We start from the raw sequence: 18,645 nt of genomic DNA, 5'->3' as shown, positions 1-18,645 counted from the left end.
GACTTGGGTAGTTATGGTTTGACTTATTACCCTTGTTGACTTGGACAGTTGGGGTTTGATTTATCTTAGTTGGTTTTGTGATCCTATTAGTTCGATCAGTAGAGGATCGATTTACCCTTGTGGACTTGGGTAGTGGTGTATCGATTTACCTTAGTTAGTTTCATCAGTGGATGATTGATTTACTCTTATTGGATCAGTTAGGAGATGATCGATTTATTTTGTTGGTCCGATCAGTAGGGGACTGACTTACTCTATTTTTTTGAGATTCCTATCTTTGGGATGTTTCATACTTGGTTAGATATTTTGACTTGTACCGGTGTAGAAAGGACTGAATTGGCCGTATACCATTATCGGCTTAGTCAGTCTATAGAGGATCGATGTATCCTATTCTATGGGGACTTTGACTATGGATTGTCTGTACCTGGTTGGGGGGCTTAGAAGGTACATTCAGATAGGATACCGCACGGTGTGGAAAAGTGTAAAGCTACGTGCTTAACACTTTGAGATACAACCGTTACAAGGGTATAACTTTGAGAGTACATTCAGATATGATGATCTTCGAGGGGTAGAGCGTTGATTGACAGATATTTTGATCAGTTGTTTAGTTGTAGCGTTCCTCTATCTTTGTGTTCATTGCTCGATACTGGAGGTTGCTGAGCCTCAGGATGGAGCAATCGCAGTTTGATGGGGTACAAGACAATGGTTAGACGACTCAACTAACATTGTCTCTATTGGGTGGTTCAAGACTTTGACCATGTGATCATTTTACCAGACCTTGTAGTCTATATCTCATATTAGAGGGTTTGACCTTTTATCGATATTTATCGAGGGACATATATGGGATGATTATGAGAGTTGTGGAGATACTTTCTAGATGGGTAGACTCTTAGTCAGAAGGTTGTGTGACCCTTTGACTTTGGATTGATCTTCTTTTACTATAGATATATGAGTATCTAAGAGGATGAGATTATGAGATTTGGCAGACCTTTTGGATACATTTAGTATGTTGGTAGTGGGTGTTGAAGGTTGGATGCTTTCCTTTTTCTCTATCTTTGTTTAGGAGACTATCTGGTATGATTGATTGATGTTGAGGATGATTGGAGTTTGGTGGATATTGTGAGATCAGGTGTGGTGATATGTTATCTTTTGATAATCTATTAGTGGATGTTTGATTTGATGATTTATTGTTTAGTATTTGATGCTGATAGAGACATGAGGGGTAGCACTTGTGTGATATTTATGGATTTGATGATTTGTAGTTAGTGATCGGATCACAGATTTGTTGGGGATCTTGGGGTTGAGAGTGTTTGTTGTACGGATATTATGAGTCTATGGTTTTATCGTTTAGGCTTACAGTACCCTAGATGTTTTTATGGATTCGATGTACTTGATATCATTAGGGTGTTTGGATCAGTTTTTATTGTCTTTATTGGCGATGTTGTGATCTATTCCCGATCCGAGGTGGATCACGTACACTAACTTCGCATAGTTCTAGAGATGTTTCGACGGGAACATCTATATGTGAAGTTAGTAGTACGTATTGTGATTGTCTTTTACGAGTTTCTGGGACGCATTGTCTTTAGTAGAGAGATATCGGTGGATCCACAAGAGATAGAGGCTGTTATCAGTTGGAAGTAGTCGTAGTCTATACAGGAGACTCGCAGTTTCCTTGATCTGTCTAGATATTAGCGGAGATTATGTGTGTTTCCGAGTCACTTCTTATCCGGGAGGAGTTACTGCAGGAAACACATTGATCGAGATTTGTGATACATTCGGTTGATACCTGATATATGGAGACTTGGAGCATTCTCTTTGGTGGAACGACATGAAGAAAGACATATCGCGGATTTTGTAGTTTGATGTCTAGTGTGTTAGCAAGTGGAGGCTGAACATCGGATATCAGTAGGATTGTTTCAGTAGACTCGTATTTTGGAGTGGAGTTGGGAGTATGTTATGACGGATTTTGTTGTGGGATTACCCAAGACTCGGAGAGGATATAATGGTTTGGGTAATCATTGTTGGGCGACGACTTGCTCCCTAGCTATCGATTTGTAGGACAGATTATGTTGGATTGAATAGCAGGATTATACTCTAGAGGGATTATCGGACTGGATGATGTATCTTTGAGTATTGTTTTGGATGGAGATCAGTGATTTCATATCATGGTTTTGATTATGATTACAGTAGACTTGGGATTATGAGTTTCACTTTAGTATAAATTTTCATCTTAGACTGATGGATAGTTTAAGCGCTCTGTACATGTGTTGGAGGATTTATTGATAGTGGATTTTGGATTTTAGAGGTGTTTGATTTATCCATAGTTGGATAGATTGTAGAGTGAGAGTGATTGCAGAGTGAGAGTAGCGGGAGTAGGGTGAGTTCATAGCTCACAGAGTTGTCGCTAGTCACATGGAGGAGGATTATCATGTTTGGAGATATGTTTATGATACTAGGGTTGAAGATTTATTTATGATGTTATGATGGAGTAGCGGAAGAGGATGCCGTTTGGATGTTACCCTTGGATGAGGATCCCTGAGTTGACCAGTAAATTTGGGGACCAAATTCTTATTAGTAGGGGAGGATGTGAGATCTCGGAAAATTTAAATAATAGGGTTGTTTGAGAAATAACCATATAGAATTTTTTCCGGAATTTTTAGAAATTTTCTGGGAATTTTTCGGAGCTCGTAAGACGGGTTTTGAGAGGATTAATTACGGGTACGGATAAAGCCTGTTTGGGATACCCGTTTAAGTGAGGAATTGTTTATATTATAAATTCCATTTCGTTTTCTTTTTATTTCCTAAACGCCCGAACCCGAGCCTTCCTCCTCTCTTCCCCGATCTCCCCTCTCTGCCTTCTCTCTCTCTCGCAGACGAATCGGAGGCGACGGGAGCGGAGCTTCTCCTTTGGCGATCATCCTCATTCGTCGGAGCTTGCTGGAGCACGGCGGAGCCTAGATCTTCTTCGGCCGAGGGGTTCTGTCCGGTGGGTTATGCGGCCGAGTGTCGACAGCGAGGCGGCTAGGGCACGACAGGTGCTCGATCCGTGTCATCTCTAGCCTATCGACCCTTCATTCTTCCTCCACGAGTTGTTCACAAAGCAGTCCGCGTCTTCCTTCTCGTCGGATTTGGATCGAGCGACGCCACCGAGGAGTGATCTTAGAGGTAAGGCATCGCCGGATCTTTGGTGGATTCAAGGTTTAGCTAGGATAGGTTTCTTCTCTATATTGACCCTTTCTTTTTCGGACCTGTGCCCTAGGTTTCTACCTTCGACTCCGATCAATTGGGGTTGCACGGAGCTATGTCTGGTGTTGTGCTTTGGTCCAGCGACTCATCTGGTTGTTAGTGGAAATGATCTTGGCAAAGGATCAACAGAAGGGGCGCTGTGAGGAAGAGGTAAGATTAGGGTGTTGTGATCTTTGATTTCCAATGTTTGATCTCTTCACTTGATCCGATCCAATGAGATGAGGTGGAGTGTTCATTGTGGATTAGGAGGTTGGATTGAAGGGGGCAGCATGTTTACTAGGGTTTCGGTCAGGAGTTTCCAGCAGCCTACGGTTCCAGCTCTTCAACTGTGGGTCAACAAAAATTCATCCGGTTTTAGGTGAGTTTTTGAAGATTTATTACATGTCTATGTTTGAGATGATTAGGGTGATGTAGGTTGAGTTGATTATGGATTTGATAAGTTGGTTTGGACGAATTATTGTGGATTAAGGATTAAGGTTTTACTTCTAGAGGTGATTCCATTTCTACATTGGTTTGGATTAGTAGAGATGGGTTGTAGAAATTTAAATTTAAGTTGTATTGGATTTGGATCATTAGGTAGAGTTAAATATGATTGTTATTGGTATGTGTTGGATTAAATGATGGATTATGTAGGGTGGATGAATATCATAATTTCATGTTTGTCATTGGGATCATTAGATTGATTATTAGGTGTGGGATGTTTAGTTTATGATGGGAAGGATTTATGATGAGTTGGATTTGTGTTTGATTGATGATGAATTATGTGAGTTGGATTTAAGATGTATTGATTAATGAGTTTTGAATTGATTAATAGATTATGGATTATGTTGGGATCTAGAAGGAGTGTGATCAAGGGTTATTTGGAGGATTAATCAGAGATCAGATTTGAGTAGAGTTATCCTGATTGGGTAGAGATTTTATTTAGCTATTTAAATTCATATGAATTTAGTTAAATAAAATATATATATTGATTGATGCAGGACTTGGATTCGGGACGAGCGTCTCGACGTGAGATTTATTTTGGACACGACCTACAGATAAAGATGGGTATTTCTTCCTTGGCCTCTTTATAGTTTCTTTGAAACTTAGTGCATGATTATTATTGGATGGATTAGGCTGCTTTATCTTATATCATGATCGGTTGCTGTTTTTCCTGCATGATACTTATACTTGACCCTTGTGATGATCTATTTAATTCATATACAGTCTCCACTCTTGATATCTACTCTATTGTGATTACACGTGTAGAGTATGCCTTGTAGGGATTGTTGGGTTGTTGGTATTACCATGCTGATTGGGTATATGATGTTGACTGTACATAGGTGGGGATGTGTTATAGGAGTCATCTTGTTGACCGTGCATTTGCATGTTGTATGTACACACGTATTTGTCATGTACTTTTGGAGGAGTTGTGTTGATTGTATGTTTAGGGTATATACACATGTCTGTTGTGTTTTTATTAGAGGATACATGTTGATTTTACTTATGTTCTGTGTACATGTGTCTTGTGGGGTTATTGGAGATCTTTGGTCGATTATACATGCGTAGTTGTGCGCATGTGGTTGGTGGTATATATGGAGGTATCATGACGATTATACTCATATTGTGGGGTACTCATGTGGTTTGGGGGTTGCATTGATGATGACAGTGTCGGTATCATGATTATATATGTATATATATCATGTCATCATTCATTGCATACTGACGACTATTGTCTCCCTTGTGGTGAGAGAGTTGTCGGTTGTTTATAGCTGCCCATTCGGCCACTGTTGGAGAGTGGTAGCTAGGAGTGGAGCTAGTCCTGTCGTGCTCATTCAGCCGCTCAGTGTTCTGTCAGCCTCGACCACTCTGGAGCAGTGGGTCTTGAGGGTACAGTAGTCAGAGGGTTTGAGTTATGAGTGGTCAGGGACCCTTAGCTATGTAGTTAGATAACTACTTAGCTGACCGTCCGCTTCGGGCGCCTATAGCGCTGCATGTACTGGAGGCTAGTACGGTTTGTCACGGACCCAAGCCTCTCGGCCATACAGGGGTCGTGGTGTCTAGAGAGGTGGCGGGGGTGACCATGGAGCATGCATGCACTTTTGCATTTGATGCACGGTGCATCTTTGGAGATATATTTGCATACATGCCTACTAGATACTAGTTGCATGTGTTTGTGGTATGTTGCATTTGTTTGCGATATGATTGTTGCATATGATTGTCATGCTGTATACATGTCATTTATTTTACATGTATTTGCAGTCGTATTTATATTGCACAGGTGTCACGAGTAGGTCTGTTGCAGATATGGTGAGTTTACTGACCATTGTACCGGGTGTTGATTCCAGATTGGGTATGTATCTATCATTATGTCGGTTGTGGTTTGTACAGTATGTATGTCAGGTTAGTAGGTCTGATATGTTTAGGTGCATTGATTATGATAGTATGATCATGTTCTTTATTCCCTACTGAGACTGTATACTTTGATCTCCATGTTTGTTATTGACCATGCACTATCTTGTCTATTACCCGCTGAGTTACCTATACTCACCACCGCATTTGTACATTTATGTTTTCAGGTAGCAGGTAGATGATTGGTGTGTCGCTTGGAGTATCCTGTCTGCCGGGTTCTACGTCACATCCGAAGACCGTGCTTATTTTCTTTTGTATATTCTTTTCTTATTTTTGGCATTGTATTTGTGTATAGCCATGTGGCTATCCTATGATTTTGGTGTTGTATTTGTGTGTAAGCCGGGCCGGCATGCATTGTATTTATTTGTGTTGTGTGGGCTTTCCGTCGTTTTTCGCTGTGTTTTGGTACAGCCATGTGGGCTGTTTTATATATAACTGCGTGGTTGTGATTATTTCATTCCAGCCGTGTGGGCTGTTATTATAACTGCGTGGTTGTGTATATAAATATTCCAGCCGCATGTGGCTGATGTATTTTGCTTGTAGTGATGCTTCAGATTGTCATCGGTACAGGGGTGATGCTGTCGGATTTTTGTCTGGCAGAGACTCCTTTGGGGGCTTAACACCTCTTGTGCATTCGTGAACAAAATCCGATGTGGGTGATCTGACGAGGCAAAAACCTAATTTTTTTTAATCTCTTTCTCATCTACATTTAACAATTTTTTTCTTTTTCCTCTTAAATTAAAATAAAATTCTCTCTTTTCTTTCCTATGATTGCATGCAACAATCATTATTACTTATTTTTAAAGATAGTGTAGCTGCTACTATACATCTAGTAATTATTATATAGTAGCTACTACAACATTGTAGCATCTACTAACAACATTATAGCAACTACTATCTTATAGCAGCTACTATGTAGTTGTAGCAGTTACTACACAATAATTGTTACAACGTTGTAACAACTACTATATAGTTGTAGCAACTATTATATAGTTATAGCAATTACTGTATAGTTATAGCTGCTACTACACAGTAAATGCTATAATGTTATAGCAATTACTATGTAATTATAGCAACTATTATGTAGTTGTAGTAGTTATTACATTGTTGTAGCAGCTACTACACAATAGCTGCTACAACATTGTAGCAGTTACTATGCAATAATTGTTACAATATTATAGTAGCTACTGTATAGTTATAGTAGCTACTATACAATAACTGCTACAATGTTGTACCTATTACAATGTTATAGTATCTATTACGTTGTAGTAGCTACTATGCAGTAACTGCTACAAAATTATAGCAGATATATTGTAGCAGCTACTAAACAATAATTGCTACAACATTGTAACAACTATTACGTTGTAGTAGATACTGTGTAGTTATAAGAGCTACTACACAATAACTGCTACAATGTTGTAGCAACTACAACGTAACTGCTACAATGTTGTAGCTGCTACAACGTTGTAGCTGCTACATGTTATAGCAGCTATGCCACATTTAAAAACCAGCACCATAGAAATTATTATATGCAATCATATGAGAGAGAAGAGAGAATTTTATTTTAATTTATGAGAAAAAAAAGGAAAAGTTATTTCATATAGATGAGAGAGAGATTAAAAAAAAATTAGGCTTTGGCTGCATTGGATCACCCATATATATATATATATATATATATACAACTTAACTAATTCTGAGGTAAATGATTTGGCCCTTTCACCCACCAAGTAAATCCAAGAAGTGTGGTGACTCCTGATTTGACACTCTAGCTTCACTAGTAGTTCAATCGTTGTAAATATGTTATGCATGGGAATTAAACCTGGTTGTTTGGAAAATACATCCCTCTTACCACCACACACCAAGCCCTAGGAGCTGATTTAAATAGTTACCTAATAAAAGGGAGAATATACAATCAAATAGAGTAGCCAAAGTAAAAAAAAAAAAAAAAAAATCTAAAGTGATTTGATACTCAAATGAGTATTCTCCAAATTAGTTAGATCCTTTCCATGTGAATTATAGAACACTAGAAAACCTAATTTAGGAAATTTAAGACTTTAGGGATGCACAACTTAGGTTTCTAAGTCTACTCATCAACATGGCAAGTTAGGTTTAGAAGAAAAAGTGTATATCTATTGAATACTTTGAGCATTCAAAGGGATACGTGTTTATCTATTAACATTATATTCTAGTGAGAGTGATTATGAATGTGAATTCTATCATGTGTAATAGATGTATTGGTATTTATACCATTGACGTCGTTAGAGGGGCTAAATAGTAATGTGATTGATTGTTCATATGTTTGTTTACAAAAGATTAGTGGGCAATAGAAATAAACACAAGTACAAAAACACATGATTTTACATGGTTCGAAACTCTTGATTCCTACTCCACAATCTAGCGTCCTAATAAAATCACTACTAACTTTCTTCTTATCAAATTCCTTCCAAAGGCAGAAAAAACTCTTATAATACCTCTTGGTATACAAGAAATCTAAAATGCATACAAAAATATGAAATATAAAATAATGAAAGTAAATAACTTTACAAATAAAGCTTTGTTTTTCTTGCTATTGAAGCTTTTAGATTGCCTCTTGAGGTATGAAAATGTAGTAGCGCTCTTCTCTAAAGTCCTCAAGAATCAGTCGCAAAAATCTCCACAAAACCCTTCTTTAATAGCTTTCAGGTTAGGGCTGATTTTTGTTTAACAGTTGTCTACTATAACCCATCAAGCGATTGCTCCGTTGAATTTGAATGTTACACCTGCAGACTCTTCCAACGATTTTTACTATTCATTAATCAATTGTTATTGTATCAATCGAGTTTGTAACTCAACCTTGCATTATTAAGTATTCGGTTAACCTTGACTAACATGTCTTTTCACTCAACCATCCACCTTGGTATGCTTGACCTGAGGTCGATTGCATCGACAATCTCCCTTTCTAATAATCTGTCCTTTCACTTGAACATTTCACTCTCATCAACAAACATATTAATAAGTATCAAAGCCTAATTCGAGTCAACTCGAGCTTGGTTAACTTGATTAACTTTGATCATAAGTTGTTTACACCAACAATCTTTTTTTTTTATGTTTAAAAATATATTTAAGTAAGATAAGATCTTTAGCATGCGTCAAAAAGTCTCTACACATCCCCTTCTCTTTCTTCATTCTAAATCGATGTCAATATCTCAATGGAAATTTCTTATCTTCCATTTTCTCCAATACTCAATACTCAACCTGGAGCATACTTACCTATAAGAATACAATCTCTTTCTTCATTCACTAATAATTAAAATTCTTCATTCTCTCTCTTTCATGCCAAGTTAATTCTCATGCCTTTAAGGTGGACTTCTCCCTCAATGTATGCTTCATTTCAATCATCACACCAACAATATTTTGAAGTTCCTAACCCTTTAGAAAGTTTCAAATTATATTTATTAGGTTAAAAATTTAATCTTGAATTTAAACCTCTACCACAATTCCTCATTCTTTTCTCTTTAATATCCCTTTCTCATTTTCACTAAGAAAATTTCCGTTGAATACTTATTCAAATCCTCTCGACCTCTATGTCCTCCATCTCAAATGTTGAACACTTCTCAACCTTCAAGTTCTCTTGTGTTAATGAGCCTCCCTCGAGCTCATCCTCATCTTGCGTTGGTGATGGATTTTAATGAAGCTTTATGACTTCATCCATAATTCTTTGACATCTTGATATTTACCTATCCTAAAAAAATTGTTAGGTAAAATATTGATTAATAATTTATTTACCTTCCGAAGAAGTTTTCTCTTTTTATCTTTCGGAGTTTCAAATTCTTCTATTAAGGCAAATAAATTTTCTATATCCATTATGTAAAAGATTTTTGTCCTTGCCTTCCATTAATCAAATTCTCATAATCCAAAAGGTAGTTGAACTCGAGTGTCATAACCAAAACCTATTTGGGTCGTGCAAGATAGAGGGGAGTGAATAGCTTCGATCGCTTTTTCTTGATATTGTCGGCTCGTCGTTTGAATGCACAACAAAATACTTGAATCAAACTTGACACCATATGTACAACATCTTGGTTTTACTTAGTATCTGCCTCTTAAGGCAGTGATCTATCGCCACTAAATCTTCTCCTTCTAGGATACCTATCAGAGATGAAGAAGCCTCATATAAAATGTTTCTTATAAAACAACATAAGAACAAAGTAAATATACAAATACAAATGAAAGTAACAACTTTACGCAAATATTTGCTTTTAATTCTTCTTTATCGCTTTGGATTGTCTTTTGATGGTAAGAAATATAATAACACTTCATCTCCAAATCCTCAAGAATAAACTATTTCAAAACACCTCAAAATCTTATTTAATAAGGTTGCTGTTCGAGCTGATTTTCACCTGTCCTTTTGAATTTGACTATTTAAACCTGCAGAATAACTTTTTATTAACCTATTTGACCACCATTAGTCGATTGCTAAATTTTGTAGTTGATTGATCATGAACAGTTGAATCCTGCTATCGAGTTCTAAACATTATGTTTGCTCAAATAATAACATTAGTTGATTGATACACTTTATCAATCGTCTGATTGTAATTAATCAAGTTTTGAAGCTTCTGTACATTACTATAGTGCTCCATTAGTCGAATGATCAAATTCATCAATCGACTATTACTGTAGCAAAATAGTGTAACAAAATATTATTCACAGCTACTGTAGTAGTATTACAACTACTATAATAACTATAGTAATCCTATTTTTGAGGTTTTGCTTTCATTAATCGATCGACACATTCTATCAATCAACTAAAACTCTTGTTTTAGTCTTACAAAAATTGAAATCTCATCTTATTCGGTATCTAGTTGGCCTCACCCTCTAGGACTTCATTTGCTCAACATCTAATCAACCTTAATTTGCCGAGACTTCCCATTACCTAGAACTTGGTTAACCTTGACCTATCGAGACTTTCTTATTGCCTAATATCCAGTCAACCTTGACATATCAGGATCGAACTTCACACCTCATGTCAACTCCTTGTTGGAATTTCAACCGCTAAGTATCTTATCAATTGTAATCCACTTGAACTTTCTTCTTGTGCTCACTCCATTTTGGACTTCTGACTGTCAAGTATCTAGTCCCCATGATTCATTTAGACTTTCCACTTGCTAACTCTCAATTAGAATTCCAAATACCAAGTGCTCGGTCACGGTAGAATTTCAAATACCAAGTGCTCGGTCAACCATGACCTACTAAAACTTTTCATATCTTGTCAAATATCTTATTAACTTTGATCTCCTTGACTTTTCTCTCAACCAACTTAACATATTGATCGATTGTCAAGTATCCGATCAATCTTAACCTACTTGACATCTCAATCAACTAACATATTAATCAAACATCAAACTCGAGTCAACTCAAGCTTGATCAACTTGGTCAACCTTAACTAGAGGTTGATTGCACCAATAAAACCATCTCGAGGATTCATTATGAAATCTCAATTGCTTCTAGAGTTGGCTCCTCCGTAGTTAGTTGGGTGAAGAATTGCCTCACTTTGATATCACTTGTTAGTATTAGAGGACTTAAGAATGTAGCTCTTTCTTCTTCCCTCCAGCACTAGGCTCTATGGCAGTTAGTTCAATCACTATCCAGCTTGGGTTTGATACCATTTGTTGGGACCATTAACGTCGCTAAGAGGGGTAAATAGCAATTTGTGATTCGATCAATTGTTCACATGCTCATCTATAAAAGATTAGTGTGTAGCAGAAATAAGCAACAAAGGAAGATTAGTGCGTAGCAAAAATAAGCACAAAAGGTAAATCACAAGTACAAGAACATGAGATCTTATGTGGTTCAAAAATCGTTAATGTAGGATCGAAAAGAATTTAGATATCTCCACAATGACATGATATTGTCCACTTTGGGCCTAAGCCCTCATGGTTTTGCTCTTGGGTTCTACCCAAAAGGCCTCATGTCAATGGAGATATCTTTCTCTTATAAACCCATGATCTTTTCCATATATTTTCAATATGGGACTATGTTTGCAACCTTGCAACCCCAACAATCCCCCCCTCAAACAAAGGACCATGGGCTTCCCACGTCCGATCCTTGACCCACCAGGTCTTCCTGCCCCTCGGTCTACCCGACCTACTAGGACTTCCTTGCCTAGCCGCAACTAGGACTTCCTGCCCCTCGGTCCACCCGACCTACTAGGACTTCCTGCCTGGTGTCTGGTCCTCTTGATCCGAACATAGGAGCCCCCACTTTCTTTATTCAAGGTCAATATTGTACTCATATGGTTTAATTAGACCATAGCTCTTGTGCACAGTCGGTGGTTAAACCTTCTGGCAGTCCGGGCTCTGATACCAATTGTAGGATCGAAAAGAATTTAGATATCTCCACAATGACATGATATTGTCCACTTTGGGCCTAAGCCCTCATGGTTTTGCTCTTGGGCTCTACCCAAAAGGCCTCATGTCAATGGAGATATCTTTCTCTTATAAACCCATGATCTTTTCCATGTGTTTTCAATATGGGACTATGTTTGCAACCTTGCAACCCCAACAGTTAATTCCTACTCCATGGCTTGTCACCCTAATGGAATTACCACTAACTTTCCCCTTGTAGGATACCTTCAAGAGGAGGAAAAATCTCTTATAACACCTATTGTTATGCAAGCAATCCAATATGAATACAAAGATATAAAAAACAAAATAATGAAAGAAAACAACTTTACAAATGAAAACTTTACTTTCCTCGTTGTTGAATGATTTTAGATTATCTCCTAAGGTCTAAAAGTGCAGCAACACTCTTCTCCCAAACTCCTAAGGTCCAAAAGTGCAGTAGCCTCAAAAATCTCCACAAACCCTTCTTTTATAGCCTTTAAGTTGAGGTTTATTTTCGTCTAATAATTCACTTCTAGAATCCATCACTCGATTACTTCGTTGAATTCTAATGTTACACTTACAAAACAACTCTTCCAACTTAGCTTTGACTACTAATAGTCGACTGTTACTGCATTAGTCTTTACCACTACTTAGCATTCGACCAACTTTGACTCGTTGAAACTTCACCACTGTCTAATATTCGTTCAACCTTGACCTGTCAAGACTTCACCATTGTCATACATCCGATCATCCTTGATTTGTTTCGGCTTTCCTTATTGTCAAGTATTCAATCAACCATTAATCCACTTGGACTTTCATCATGTCAAAGTCTGGTCCTTCATGATTCACTTGGACTTTATTTTTCATGTCAAGTGTCCAATCCTTCATAATTCACTTGAACTTCGCTTCTCATGTTAATTCCCCATTAATTTTTTAACTATCAAGTATCCGATCAATCATGACCTACTTGGACTTCTCACTTGCCAATTCTCTATTGGATTTCTAACTGTAAGTATCCGATCAACCACAACTAGTTGAACTTCTCTATTGTCAAATATATGTAGGATCGAAGAAGTGTTAAAGGGAGGTGAATAGCGTCACTTTTTCATTATTTTTTGAAAACTTGAGAGATAGCAATGAAGTGAAATTAAAACAAACAATGCTAACACATTTCTTTTTTTATTTGGTTCATAGCCTATGCTGCTAGTCCAAAGCTCATGATCGTTGATTGCTTTCGTTTGACAATTCACTAAACAATTGTTTAAGTACAAAGAATCGAATATGAATATCAAGTACATAAATTAAAGATACCGACAACAAGAATGAAGTGTAGGCTTAATCATAGTTTTTAGAACAGTATTTCAGCATTGTAGTAGAATTTTGGAGCAGCGCAAGAGTCGTTCAACGTAGAAGAATTGATGCCTGAGTTCCTGGTCTAAGGTCCTTTTTATAGCCTATTCTAGGTGCCTAGGCGAGATCTAGGCGCCTCCGCCAAGGCCTATTTGATCCACCTTCGTCGTTGAGTTATTCAACTCTAGGTGCTTGGACCACCCAGGGCACCTGAACCGCTCACGTGGCTGCGCTTGAGTGAAGTTCTATCCTAGTCATCTTTATCCCTTCTATGGTACTTGGACCACTCATAGGCACCTGGAAGCTGACGTGTGCCAGCTAACCAGACTGTGTCAATGTGGTTGGGTCTGGGTCTAACCAGGCACTTGGATCCACTTGGGGCGCCTAGAACTCCAACAGCCTAAGTCCACTCTAGGCGTCTAGAAGCTCTTTTTTCAACCAGCTTCCAGCTTTGACTTCCTACATCACAGAGTTATCAAAACAGACATAATGTAAGAGTAGAAATATCTTGATAGTCTTAAGAATGTCTGATCCTGACTTTGGATTTCACGTGAAACCTTAGGTTGGACCGACGCTTACTTTCTCTTTAGGGGAACACATTATCTTCTACTCCTCTCAAGAGAAATTACTTGACTTTCCAAACATCTGGTGCTCCAGATCTGTTTGGACTTCCTTCTCAGCATCCAATTCTCCGAGGACTTCCTCTAGATGTCCAGTCCTCTAGACCCATCGACTTGCTAAACATCTGGTCCTCCAAACCCGTCTACACTTTCCGGCTAATATATTCGATCTGCCAAGTCTTCTGCCTAATATCTAACCCAACATACCTATTAGTGTTTTGCCTTTGCTTAGTATCCACTAGGACTTTTATCTCCCCCAGTATCCAGTCAACTTAACCTATTAGGACTTTCTAGTTGAGCTACCTGTACACTTAGTCAACCTAATTAGATCCCAATGTAGCTTAAATTTGAATTCCTTGCTAATATCAAAATCCAGATTTAATTATCTGCTGCTCCCTGCACCAATAATATCTAGTCAATCTTGACCTATTTGACTTTTTACTCAACCATTCATCTTAGTTAATGTAACTCGAGGTTGATTGCACCGACAATCTCTTTCTCTTATAATGTCTCCTTTTACGTGAACATATTTTTCTCATCAACAAACATATTAATCAAATATCGGATCTCAATTTAACTTAACTCAAGCTTGATCAACTGAATTTAGTCAATTTGGTTAATCTTGATCAGAAAACGATTGCACTAATAATTAGATCATTTCTAGAAATGAAAAATTAAATAGAAAATACAAAAAATTAACTGCATTATACTATATATGTGTATTGGTCATCAATTTATATTTATCTTTGTGATGCAACATAATTATGATCACAAGAGATAAGCATACGATATAGGATAGATTGTACTAAAGAGTTATACTTATTAATTTTCTAGGTTTTGTTATCGGGGAGATGAGTTAATATGAGCAAATGTAACCCATAAATAAATAAATAAATAAATAAATAGATTGAGTTTGCCCATGATGAATCCATCTATCGAAATTACTGCATTAAATAATTTTCTTACTCTGCAATTTTCAACATCAACTCAATTTACCCCGTAAATGAAACTTCTTGTCAGTAGCACATAGATAAAGACAAAAAAAAAACAATTGTCATCATCAGGAATTTCAACAAAAAGATATTGTTCATCGACAAAGGTAACTTTTCATAGTAAAAGAATTTTTACACCACAATATCTAATGCAATTCACTTGTGCCTTCTCATCAGTAAAACTTTGCTAGGATATTATTATTTTTATATGATTATCTATGTAGGTGTCCATCCTGTCCTGAGTCATATCTCAATTATAACTTAAGGCACACTTAATATAAATTTGAATATTATATTGATATAACACATTTACTTATTCTTAGGATAAATGTGAAGTAATATATTAAGTTAACTCTTGAATCTATATATTTACTTATTGATCACCTATACAATCAACAATAAATTATTATAAATCTTTAAAATAAATTGACTATTTCATATGTCTAGATGAATAATTAATTTTTTATTTCACATATTATCAAATGAATATTAATTAATAAGGTAATTAAGTTGAGATTAATTGTGTGTGTGTGGGGTTAAAAAAAAAATAGCTCTAAAAGACACTTACAATTAAAATGTTTGAATTACAGTACAACAGTGGGTGCATTTGGTTTGCCTTCTGGCAAAATGCTCACATAATTTATCTATTTACCGATAATACTAAATTATTTGGGAGGAATAATAATACTTTTTCTCTAAAAGATATAATATACATTGTCAAAGGAAAGTAAATCTGTATATTTACATTATAAGGAACAATTAAAAAAGCATGAATACAAAAATAATAAAAATTTATAAGAATGAGTATTTCAGAATAGGTGCTACACATGTGCTGTGTAGAATGAATGGCTAATGTTGTGAATCGAAGTCATGCGCCAAAGGTACGTGACATACATCTGATTTGGCCAGCCCTGTGGACGTGACCCAGCGCTGTTTGAAATCTAGTTGATTTCGCAGACTTTTTCTCATCGCTGACGGCACCTTTTCTGCCCGGCACTGCCATTGAATTCGAAGCGAGGTCAAGTACTGAAGGCGAGGAGAGAGAGAGCAGGACGACGACTGAGCAAAGAAAGAGAAAGAAGAAGGCGAGAGGCCCCACGTCTGTGCCTCTGTCTTCGCAGCTGTACAAATCTGCCACCCAAACAATAATGCATGCATGGGCCATGGGGCACCTCCCACAAACAGACACCCCTTCAATCCCCAAATCTGCTGCAGTAGCGCAACCTTTCTCCTTCCTTCATCCCTTCTTCCCTTCCCTTCCCTTCCCTTCCCTTCCATTCCATTCCTCTTATCCCACTTCTTCCTCTACCTCTACCCTACGTACCTTCCTCTTCTCTACCCATGCCATGGTTCCTTACTATTGCAGTATTAATTACTACTGTATCACCTTGTCCAAGCTTCCTCCTCTTCCCAGACATTAATCATTTGTGAGGGGTGCTATGCTTGGCCGGCATGCATTAATTGCTCCAGATAACATAACTGAAGAGGAGAATTAAAGAGCAGAAGAATTAAGCCTGTTTCGATTGTGAAGAGGAGAGGTAGTTGGTGAGCTAGTACTGCTGCATGCTCTGCCTTCAAATCTTCTTCTTTCCATGGAGCAGCTCCGAGGACCCATTAATGACCCACTTGTAAGTCTCATCACTCCACTCGACTGTGCTACCTTCTTTTAATTTCCTTCCTTTTTTTTCCTTCCACTTTCTATCTTTAGTCAATTTCTGGTAGAACACCACCTTAGCTTTTCGATCGATGGAAGCTCTACAAGACTCCCATTTTTTTAGCAGTTCATTTAATGCAAACAATGATGCTGCTTCATTTGCATGGTTTGATTCTTTGGAACAGTTGATGAGGGAGGTGCTGGGCTCGGAGTGCTTGGAGCCTGGAGTGTTTGAGATGAGATATGGGAGCCTGTTCTCCCATCAAACACCTTTCCTGCAGCTTCTCATGCATGCGGGCGGAGAGGAGACTACTGGAGCAGCGCATGCGAGCTACTTCCCCCAAGAATCCAACTTCCAGAACCTGCGACGACTGCAGGGCCAAACCTACGTGCGGGCGGGGGAGGTCGAGTCCTCCCGCGCGGCGGAGCAGCTTGAGAGCTGCATCACTCACGCCTCCGAGTCGGACGCGCGCCCGGGAGGCGGTGGCGGCGGCAACGGCATCATCCACCACAAGGCTGCTGCGGAAGCGGCGGCGCTCGCGGTGGGGTCGAGCGAGCGGAGGAAGCGGAAGAGGCCACGGCCGGCGCCGGCGTCGAAGAGCGCGGAGGAGGCGGAGAGCCAGCGGATGACTCACATTGCCGTGGAGCGCAACCGCCGCCGGCTTATGAACGACTACCTCGCCACTCTTCGCTCCCTCATGCCGCCTTCCTACGTCCAACGCGTATGATTATGCGAGATGTGCACCCTCCTGCTGGTATCCATTTTAGTTTGTTTCTCCTTGATTAATTGTTTTCTTCTAATGATGTTGAAGGGCGACCAAGCGTCCATCATCAGCGGCGCCATCGAGTTCGTCAAGGAGCTCGAGCAGCACCTCCTCTGCCTCCAAGCCCAGAAGCGGCAGCGGGCACCCAACGACGACGATGTGGTCACGTTTACGGCCGCGGACTCTCTCCACGACGGCTTTTTCGTCTCGCCTCAGTACAGGGACTACTCTGAGGGCGACGAGGAGGGCATAGGGGTGGACGTGGAGGCGACGCTGGTGCAGGGGCACGTCAACCTCAAAGTGGCCGGGCGGCGGCGGCAAGGTCAGATAGTGAGCGCCATCGCGGCCATGGAGGAGCTGCACCTCTCTGTGCTCCACCTCAACATCACTTCGCTGGACGCCTCCTCCGTCCTTTACTCGCTCAACCTCAAGGTCCATTGCTGGCTAATCCGCTCCTTTAGTTCCGAATTGGCAAACTAAGTCGGTAACATTGTGGCTATGGAACAGATGGAGGAGGCGTGCAAGTTGGGAACAGCAGACGAGATCGCGACGGCGGTGCACCGGATCTTCAGCTACATCAACGCTTGCTGATGGCATGGTTGTCAGGTTAGGGAAGAGAAAAGATGCTCGATTGACTTGAGTGGACCAGAGGAGAGCGATCGAACGGGGAAGGAAGCACAAGTCGCAGCAGCAGCAGTGAGAGCAGCTTTCCCTTTGTTTGCAGTGATGGGAGCTTGTACATGCACTCCCTCCCTTTCGGGTTGCGGTTTTGCCAGCTTTTTCTGCCTTCGATTGCAATATTTTTGTTTTCGGGAACTGATGCTGTCATTTTGGGTGCAAAGTGTTGTTGTTTATAATCATCCATTTTATTTGTTGTAGATTTTGTTAACCATCACCTCGATCATCATGTTTGTTATGCGCTGCAACATTGCAAAAAATATAATGGTTTTCAATTTCAACCAAATCGCACTATGATTTTTAAAATTTATGAGAAAATTAAAAGGAGTGGTGGAATAGTTTATGTATCTAAAGAAAGTTCAAAGTCCATAAATATTCTCAACGATGTAAAAAAAACTGTGAATAGATTTGATTTGATTTGATTTGTGGCCTTATTCTACCCATAAGACACATTATTAGATAAGTCTTATGCTTGATTTATAGGAAGGAGTGGATGATGAATAGATAAAATAAATTTAGGGATATGGGAAGAGAATGAAAAGAGAAAGAAATTTCTCTCTACATGGTTGTTTACCTTGATTGAGGAAGGTAGGT

The 18,645-nt window shown here is 38.8% G+C and overlaps 1 protein-coding gene across 1 annotated transcript; it reads left to right on the top strand.

The window, feature by feature from the left end:
• The first annotated feature begins 16,127 nt into the window (after positions 1 to 16,127).
• Positions 16,128 to 18,337, top strand: LOC121974788 (transcription factor bHLH57-like). The gene is made up of 4 exons (XM_042526016.1): positions 16,128 to 16,583; positions 16,795 to 17,331; positions 17,422 to 17,805; positions 17,881 to 18,337. Exons 1-4 carry the CDS (start codon positions 16,548 to 16,550, stop codon positions 17,962 to 17,964), a joined length of 1,041 nt encoding a protein of 346 aa, XP_042381950.1. The 5' UTR covers positions 16,128 to 16,547; the 3' UTR covers positions 17,965 to 18,337.
• Positions 18,338 to 18,645: the final 308 nt, after the last annotated feature.

The sequence above is a fragment of the Zingiber officinale genome, chromosome 4B (genome assembly GCF_018446385.1).
Source record: "Zingiber officinale cultivar Zhangliang chromosome 4B, Zo_v1.1, whole genome shotgun sequence".
In the NCBI taxonomy this organism is placed as follows: Eukaryota; Viridiplantae; Streptophyta; class Magnoliopsida; order Zingiberales; family Zingiberaceae; genus Zingiber; species Zingiber officinale.
The sequence above is the reverse complement of the archived record's forward strand: the minus strand, read 5'-3'. Positions and strand labels throughout refer to the sequence as shown.